This window comes from Cibotium barometz, chromosome 64 (assembly GCF_041138505.1).
Source record: "Cibotium barometz isolate CiBa-2024 chromosome 64, ASM4113850v1, whole genome shotgun sequence".
In the NCBI taxonomy this organism is placed as follows: domain Eukaryota; kingdom Viridiplantae; phylum Streptophyta; class Polypodiopsida; order Cyatheales; family Cibotiaceae; genus Cibotium; species Cibotium barometz.
In genome coordinates this window covers 7,341,760-7,351,380 of record NC_141109.1, presented here as the reverse complement: position 1 = coordinate 7,351,380, position 9,621 = coordinate 7,341,760, and the positions used below count along the sequence as shown (strand labels likewise).

At 47.6% G+C, this 9,621-nt stretch overlaps 1 protein-coding gene across 1 annotated transcript; it reads right to left on the bottom strand.

Annotated features, from left to right (window-relative positions):
- Positions 1–5,867: 5,867 nt before the first annotated feature.
- On the bottom strand, positions 5,868–8,903 carry LOC147603258 (uncharacterized). The gene is made up of 2 exons (XM_086796728.1): positions 7,886–8,903; positions 5,868–7,344 (listed from the first exon to the last, which is right to left on the bottom strand). The coding sequence occupies exons 1-2, from the start codon at positions 8,898–8,900 to the stop codon at positions 6,239–6,241; spliced, it is 2,121 nt and encodes a 706-aa protein (XP_086652854.1). The 5' UTR covers positions 8,901–8,903; the 3' UTR covers positions 5,868–6,238.
- Between the last annotated feature and the right edge of the window lie 718 nt (positions 8,904–9,621).

Below are 9,621 nucleotides of genomic sequence, written 5' to 3'. Positions count from 1 at the left end.
GCTAATTTCCAATCCAAACATGCTCCGATGGGGACCAAACTTTGCAAGCATGTGGGGGTGGGTCCCCCCCCATGCTTGCAAAGTTTGGTCCCCATCGGAGCATGTTTGGGTACCATGGTATGGGGAAAGCCCGGATTTTCCATGGCCTCTTAAGCACCAAGAGACTTCAAAAATCCGGACTGGGCGCTAATTACCAATCCAACCATGCTCCGATGGGGACCAGACTTTGCAAGCATGTGGGGGTGGGTCCCCCCCCTGCTTGCAAAGTTTGGTCCGTATCGGAGCATGTTTGGGTACGATGGTATGGGGAGGGCCCGGATTCTCCATGGCCTCTTAAGCACCAAGAGACTTCAAAAATTCGGACTGGGCGCTAATTTCCAATCCAAACATGCTCCGATGGGGACCAAACTTTGCAAGCATGTGGGGGTGGGTCCCCCCCCCATGCTTGCAAAGTTTGGTCCCCATCGGAGCATGTTTGGGTACTATGGTATGGGGAAAGCCCGGATTTTCCATGGCCTCTTAAGCACCAAGAGACTTCAAAAATCCGGACTGGGTGCTAATTACCAATCCAAACATGCGGGTCCCCCCCCATGCTTGCAAAGTTTGGTCCCCATCGGAGCATGTTTGGGTACGATGGTATGGGGAAGGCCCAGATTTTCCATGGCCTCTTAAGCACCAAGAGACTTCAAAAATCCGGACTGGGCGCTAATTTCCAATCCAAACATGCTCCGATGGGGACCAAACTTTGCAAGCATTTGGGGGTGGGTCCCCCCCCATGCTTGCAAAGTTTGGTCCCCATCGGAGGTACGATGGTATGGGGAAGGCCCGGATTCTCCATGGCCTCTTAAGCACCAAGAGACTTCAAAAATCCGGACTGGGCGCTAATTTCCAATCCAAACATGCTTTGATGGGGACCAAACTTTGCAAGCATGTGGGGGTGGGTCCCCCCCCCATGCTTGCAAAGTTTGGTCCCCATCGGAGCATGTTTGGGTACCATGGTATGGGGAAAGCCCGGATTTTCCATGGCCTCTTAAGCACCAAGAGACTTCAAAAATCCGGACTGGGCACTAATTACCAATCCAAACATGCTCCGATGGGGAGCAAACTTTGCAAGCATGTGGGGGTGGGTCTCCCCCCCATGCTTGCAAAGTTTAATCCTCATCGGAGCATGTTTGGGTACGATGGTATGGGGAAGGCCCGGATTCTCCATGGCCTCTTAAGCACCAAGAGACTTCAAAAATCCGAACTGGGCGCTAATTTCCAATCCAAACATGCTCCGATGGGGACCAAACTTTGCAAGCATGTGGGGGTGGGTCCCCCCCACATGCTTGCAAAGTTTGGTCCCCATTGGAGCATGTTTGGGTACCATGGTATGGGGAAAGCCCGGATTTTCCATGGCCTCTTAAGCACCAAGAGACTTCAAAAATCCGGATGGGCGCTAATTACCAATCCAAACATGCTCGGATGGGGACCAAACTTTGCAAGCATGTGGGGGTGGGTCCCCCCCCATGCTTGCAAAGTTTGGTCTTCATTGGAGCATGTTTGGGTACCATGGTATGGGGAAGGCCCGGATTTTCCATGGCCTCTTAAGCACCAAGAGACTTCAAAAACCCACACTGGGCGCTAATTACCAATACAAACATACTCCGATGGGGACCAAACTTTGTAAGCATGTGGGGGTGGGTCCCCCCCCATGCTTGCAAAGTTTGGTCCCCATCGGAGCATGTTTGGGTACCATGGTATGGGGAAGGCCCGGATTTTCCATGGCCTCTTAAGCACCAAGAGACTTCAAAAACCCACACTGGGTGCTAATTACCAATCCAAACATGCTCCGATGGGGACCAAGCTTTGCAAGCATGTGGGGGTGGGTCCCCCCCCATGCTTGCAAAGTTTGGCCCCCATCGGAGCATGTTTGGGTACGATGGTATGGAGATTTTCAACAAACAATATGATAGCCAAAGTGTTAAAAAATATAATAAAATCAAGAACATCAACTAAAATGTAATGATACTCAATAATGAAAAAACTCATAATGATATAAACATCAAATAAGTACATCAGAATGAAAATGAGCTACCCCAGCTACTCTGAGGTTAGTCACTGTCCAAAAATCTAAGTACAATGTAAGTGAGCTAACCCAGCTAGTCTGAGTTTAGTCACTATCAACGGCAATCCAATCAAAATCGTCATCTCTAACTGCCGATCGACGTGCGCGTCGAGGCTGCTGTGCACGTCGAGGAGGCTGTGCCGGCTGCGGGGGTCGTCGAATGTCTACGGGGAGGTCTGCCTCAAAGGCAGGATCGTGAGCTGGTGCCGGTGTACTCGGGAGCTCACGAGTCCCAAAAGCTGCTATAGCCCTCTCTCTCTCTCTACGTCGTGCTAATGCAAGACGTCTCTGTCTGTAAACCCAAAATCTATAATCTGTAAGAGTACGTGTCTGCCACTCTGCTCGTGTAAGCTCCTCTGCTGTAAGGACACGCTGCTCATGAGAAGCAGCACTGCTGCTAGCACCATCACCCGAGGTGCCACTGGGACCAGCACCACCCACGCGCTCAAATGCTGTGATCTGGCTCTCATGTAGGACTCTCTGGTATGCATCAAACTCGTGTGAGCTCCACTCAATCTCCGGAGGCACCTCAGGCTCCTGATCTCTATCGCCGAAGGCGTCGAATCCCAAGTCAATAGCTGATGTAAAATCAATAGGCCTGCCTGTCCTAGCCTCTACTCGAACGAGGCCTGGGTGAAGATCATCGATGCCCAGAACTCTGTATGTCGCTAGGTCGACACGTGCACGGCAGGAGGGGCATGCTGAGAAACGTACTAGCTCCTGGGTGATGCAAGACAACAAGTGGAAAAAATATCCACATCCCAGGGCATATCCGCCAGTACTATCAATGTCCTCGATACATAAAGCGCATCACGCATCACGTAGGAAGGGTGGTGCATCCTGCGGGAGAGGTCATCGAAAAACCTCTGTGACAGGCCGTGGATATAAAGGTAGGTATGGCACTGTCACGTCCGAGGATCTGCGAAACTCTCGAACATGCAGCATCAACTGCTCTGCCCTATGCTGGGCAATCCGCTCCATAATCTGATGATGCTGTGCCTCAGCTCTAGAGCTCTCTACCTCGGTCCGAGCCTACGCAAAAAAGTAAAGCATTAAAATAATTCATTAGTCTCTCATTAGGTATTACTTAAAGAAATTTATGACTTAGGACCTTAATTATAACTCTTTTACGTGCAAGAGAAACCTACCTGCTGGATGTCGGACTCTCTCAGATGCTGTGCCTCTGCAATAGCTGCCTCTACCGTCTGTAATGCAGCTCTGAGGCGGTCAATCTTTTCTGATGCTATTTGCTGATCTGAGGCTTGGTGGTACCATAACTCTTCTGCTTTTCCAGATTCTGCCCGTTCTACAGTCCCTTTTACCTCTGCGTTTTCAGATTTGCAGCCATGGTTGCTGCATTTTTCTAAACCGGTCTTGCTGGTAGCTCTACCTTCACCTGGGCTTCGTCCGTCGGACCCAAAGGTACCTTCTCTTCAGCGTTTTTCCTCATAGGAGGTATGGACACTAGATTGCCTGAATTTTCAGGTTTGTAGCCTCTTGTTTGGCTGCGTTTGCTTCTCCAGTGGACACAGATCACTTGCAGAGGGGGTCTTTTACTTGGATTGTGGCTTTGGAAGCAGTTTGGTAATTGAGGCTCGCCTCTACCAACTCCTGAGTGAGTCTCTCACAGTGGTAGGTGTGGGACCCTATGTGACACAATCAACCATGCCGCTCATGTAAAAATATAGAAAAGTACATATAAACATGTAAATAAATGACTAAAAAAACTTAAGAAGTAATATATATGTAAATACCTCGACATCTGTCGTCGGTATAGATCGTGAGAACAGGCGCACCACGTGCTGGATGCTCTCCGTGGTACTCCGTACGTCGATGCCGACCTGGGTGCCAAGTGCCTCTACTGTCGACAATGGCACAAATGAAGGATCTGTAGTAGGTGCTACACGAAGGGTGGGTGGAGGCCGCCTACCCTGGTCCTGGAGACGGCCTCGGCCAGCACCACCACCCGGCCGATGGCTGGTGTAATCCACCTCCTCCCCTAACTCCGCATATAATTGCTTTGCGAAGTATATGGGAATCTGGCGGTTGTTCGGCATCCTCCCATATGCGGCAACATATCGACTATAGATATGTGCTGCCATACGAGGATGCGAACACCGCGAAATAGTAAGGGGCTTGCCCGCCCCAGGCCTCATCCCACGACTCTCGACGAAAAGATCTAAGTATGCTCCATCCCTAATCGAAGCAAGATCACAGACCTGACGATATGTCAGGCCATGTGACACAGGAGTAGCGCGATGGTGGGCTATCCACTCATCTACATAAACAATATCGTGAAGGTTACGAAGGGACGAAAGCATCGCCTCCAAGTCTGCCACGATATGTAATGTAGACGGTGTGTCTCTAGCACTCCTACGGATAGCCGCTAACTCGCGGTCTATCTCCGCGATGAGGTCCGCAAATAGATGAGCGGTCCTCCTCGTGGCCCTCCTCGTGGCCCTCCATGCTAAAACCTAAACCAAATGTGAAGGGTCCAATGTGAAGGGTCTAATGTGAAGGGTCTAATGCTTAGTGCTAAGTAGCACTAATGAAGCTATAAAACAATGCTAATGGGCTCACTAATGCTAATCCAAATCAAGAGAGCAAGGAGAGTGAAAACGACTTGTGACAATGAGGCAAAAAAAAAAGTTTTTCGGTTTTATAGCCTCGATCGAGGTTCGGTAAAATCATGCAATTTAGGGTTTGCAAGATTAACGCTCTGGATATTAGGGTTAGTGCAACGTACGGCCAAGATACACACTTAATTTTAGGGTTGGTGAAGGATCGACGGCTGAGATTTGGTATTACTATCTCGTTCGAGGTACATGGACGGCTACGATTTATAGTTATTACCACGACCAAGGTATGTCGACGGTCAAGATTCTTTATATACCTCGATCGAGATATTTAAACGGCGGAGATCGCATCTTCCAACGTAACTGAATGGACGGTAGAGATTGCGTTTCTGTATCTCGAACGAGATATTTGGACGGTGGATATTGCATTTACATATCTCGAACGAGATATTTGGACGGTGGAGATTGTATCTCTATATCTCGAACGAGTTATTTGGACGGTGAAGATTTGATCTCAGTATCTCGATCGAGATATGGGGACGGTGAAGATTGCATCTCATTACCTCGAACAATGAATGGTCGCGATTTGATGTTAATTTCTCGTTCGAGATACGTGGACGATGGAGATGTGCTAGTCAAATACGCCTAGGGGGATACAGCATGGCCGTGATGTGGATCCGAGTGGCATAGATATCTCGATCGAGATATTGTGGTGGCGGTGACATGTAATGGTGACATGGATGACGCCTGGAAACCCGGACCTGCTAGCGTGGCATTAGTTGGCATCTCGATCGAGATATGTCGATTTAGGCTCGGGAGGCACGTGTCATGTTTTCATTCACGGCACTATCACGATCAAGGTACTCCGCCCGAGATGCATGGATGTCCCAATTTTAGAGAGAGTGAACGAAAGTGAGTACCCTCATCTTGCAACCACCCTTACATATTTTTAGGTGAGTCCCCCCGAGCCTTGTCTCAAGTTTAAGAGTATTCCATATACGATAATTGTCTTCTTGTTCCGTATAAGTTGTTTACAAATCTGCTATGCCCCTGGGCCCCACGTCTTACCGAGGGCTGCCCTGCCCTTTTCGATGAGAACTTGGGAGAAGAGGGAGTCTAGGCCTCCCTTGCCCACCATCTCTCTTGGACAAGGAGTCTCGTGTGTCCATTTGCCTCACCCTGCCCTTTTCGATGAGAACTTGGGAGAAGAGGGAGTCTAGGCCTCCCTTGCCCACCATCTCTCTTGGACAAGGAGTCTCGTGTGTCCATTTGCCTCACCCGCTTTTGAAAGTGAAGTTTGAAGTTATCTCCCACACTGAGTTTGACGTGTGTAAAGTCTCTTATATACTAATTTGGGTTTTCTTTGAAGTCCTAGTTGGGTTCTTATGCTAATGTTAGACAAAGCCATGGTCATTTTGCAAAGCAAAACATCAATATACAAGTGATACCCCACATAAAGGCAAAGCTATGCCAATTTGCGAAGCAAAAAAATCAGCTATGCCATGAAGGAAAGCTGTTGGAGCTTAGTAAAATATATATTGATGAGAAAAGGAACCTAGCTAATCACCAGATTGGACCGGAAGGTAGTATACCCATTGGGTTGTTGAAGAATACCATGAAGCGCCTTATTCCCAGTGAAGCACCCAATCTTTGCTACTCGTGACTCGATGTCGCCTTGTACCACGACTGCTGGAATGCCAAGCTTTGGTATTCGCAACTCGAGTTCGCCCTGTATTACGCCCTCAGGAGGCATCTCAGAATCAGCTGTGCTGGGAAAATCAAGCTTGAGCACGTCCGCCGGGAAGATGAGGAAGCCACAAAAGCTCTTCTGCTGCAGCTCCTCCCTCGACTCTTGGTCGATCTGCGCGCACCATCCTCGCACCATCGGCACATAGCTTCTTTCCACATTATCGAGCCAGCCCAGGAGTCCCCGATCATGATCGGCAACTGTCTCATCGTCCTCTTCATTCCGTAAGGGAATGCGAACTGCCAATTCACCCAACTCCTGCACCCGAGCTTCAATGGCTCCTGCTAGTGAGGTCCTGAAGGTATAATAGACTGCATCAGAACGACAAAAATTAACACTGAGTCTTTCATGTTGTTCCGCCGGCTTTGAGGAGCTGCATCCTTCTTCTTTTTCTTCTTTTGCAGTTAGCATGTTGAAATGCACAGCCACACATGCTAGCATCCCTCGGAGCTCAATGCTGCCATCTTCAAGCACCTTAAACTCGATATTGTTTGTGTAGAAATTTGGTCCTCCTCGGAGGATGTGGTTGCCGGACCACGTCAAGCGTGATAATAAGCTCGGAACCCATGTATGGTGAGCACAGGTATTTGGTGGTGGTCCATACCTGTTACTTGTGAAGACTGCAAGGGCAAGGCCTTTTTGCCCCATTCTCTCGAAGAACTCCATGGTGGATTCCTCCAAGTTCCCTTCCTTGGGAGCATCAAACCCCTGCACACCTGCCAGGCCAAGGATGCTGTTAATGCGGTCTCCATTGTGCTTGCTCTTACGGGTTGAGCAGCTCTCAAGTGCCTGTACAATGTTGGGAAAGCAGAAGCAGCTTGATACCAGGAGGTGCCTCCATGACATAAGGCAAGTAGTCCATGTCATTGCTTTATGGACCAATATTAAGTCTGTATCATCTGTGTCCAGGTCAACTGGGAGCAATGAAAAGTTAGTCTTCCTTTCATTTCTGTTATATATATATATATATATATATATATATATATATATATATATATATATACCCCTAGATGAATCCAGGAACATGCCCAAATTCACCCTATAAGAAAGTGCAATTTATAACTTCATGGTAATCATCCACAAGACAATAAACCATAACTCCATCATGCAATATAGTATGGACTAGATACTATGGCATCCTCACTAACTTCATCAGTGCCCAATAGTGGGTGTAGAACTTGGTATCAATATATGCTCCCACACACACACACCCCACGCACGTACACAATATACATTCATACAAAGGTCTATGTACTGAGTTTCTGTCAGAGATCCCAAGATACATGGCAGACTCAAAGCCAAACTATACCAATACACCTCTATGGGTTGTCTGAGCATGGATGGGGATCCAGAGATTAACCCTCCACTACAATTAGTTCTTATGTTAGTGTATATTATCCTTAAACATTTTAATTAATGCAATCAGGTGTGATAGCACTTGCATGCCTTCTTTACCTTCCACTACCGCCTGGCAGAGTGCCAGAAGCATTTCCAGCACTAATTCCCAGAACTGAAGTTCATCGATGATGGCAACGTTGGAATCACCGGCCTCATACCACAGAGCCAACTTGTGCTCAAACTCTTGCAAATTGCTGCAACCGAGCAGGCTCTCACCCACGCGCACGCAGTAGCGCCTGCGCTTGGAGAGCGCTGCTTCTTGGAAGGTCCATACCCTGGTCTGCCAGCGGGAGATGAAGTGATAGGCACGATGGATATCTTGGGCGTCGTTCAATCCCGGTTGGATGGGCGCCATGGGTTGGCCTATGTAGTGAAGGAAAATCACCGTCTCATTTGCATTGGCGTAGATCCAGCCCATGTGTCGGATGAAATGCCTGACCTCTTCTTCGTCGTGTTGAGCGATGCACACCCCATCGTGCCAGGCATAGAGCGCCCCAGCCTGCAGCAGGCGTTGGCACATGGTGAGGATGTCGGTGATTACCCTTTGCTGCAAGCACGTCGGATCATCGACGTGATGCAGGTCCATGCAGGGCGTTTTTGCAGGATCCGAGCGAGGCACTGTTGTGAAGCACTTTGCAGCACAGTGGCAGTCGAACACTCCATACACATCGCTTCCGTGTGTGTGGGAGACGGCGGTGTAGCCGCCCCGGCCTGCTTCTCCTGCTGCAGGCGCTTCCTGCACATCCCAGTTGACGAGAACAACTGCCCGCTCTCTGAGTGAAGCTGTGCAATCGATGACGCGCAGATATTTTGGTGGGCGAAGCCCCGATCTCTGCACGAACTCAGCTCTGGAAGCATCAGCGGCTTCCCTTGCAGCTTCATACGCCTCACTTCCTATGTCAAACAGATTCCTTACCGTCAGGATCGCGACCATCTTTGCAACTCCCATCCTTTCTCTAACAAGTGACCGGATGATCGCTCCTCCCACCTCTGCTCTAAGAGCTTCAACTATTTCTCTGAGTCTAGCTTCTTCCATAGCTTCTTGAATTGCTCTGATTAGAGCGTCTGCCATAAGCTTTGCTTTGATGCACGAGAGAGCGAGCGCGAGAGAGAAAAGTCCTTAGCTCTTTAAAATCATTTTAAGCCGAGGTCCTTTAAAAAAAATCAATTATATTATTAAAAAAAAGAGAAAAACTGGTCCTTTAAAAAAGTCAATTATATTATAAAAAAAGAGAAAAACTTTACAATGCATTCTTTCCAACCCCACAGTCAAGTCAGCCTTCAACAATAGATAAGTCAACCTGAGTGGATAATTAATCATAATAGGGTTGTCTTTAAGCGATTATTTCTATGCCAAAAGGTGCATCTTTATTGTTGTTATTTTTGCAACACCCGTTGAAAGGGTCATCTTTGACTAGAGGGGGTGTATTCACACAAACGCTTCTAATCTAAGGTGTGTACCATGCATTTGTCCTTTTAGTATTGTGTTGACTATTGACAAGAAGTGTAGTCTTAGTTGAAAAAGCATTGAGTGACAAGTTTCTATTTACACAATTTAAAATCATAAACAAATATGAGGTGAGAATAAGCTTTGAAAACGCAAATCTAGATCACAAAAATTTTAATCTGTAAAAATAAATAAAGTTTATTGTTTGTTGGACTTGAGCTTAATTTATTGTTTGTTGGACTTGAGCTTAATTTATATGCAACTCTGCGAATTAGAATCTGTTAATAAAACACAAAATCAAATCTACAATCTAGAAGCTCCCTAAGGAATAGTACATTTTATCATT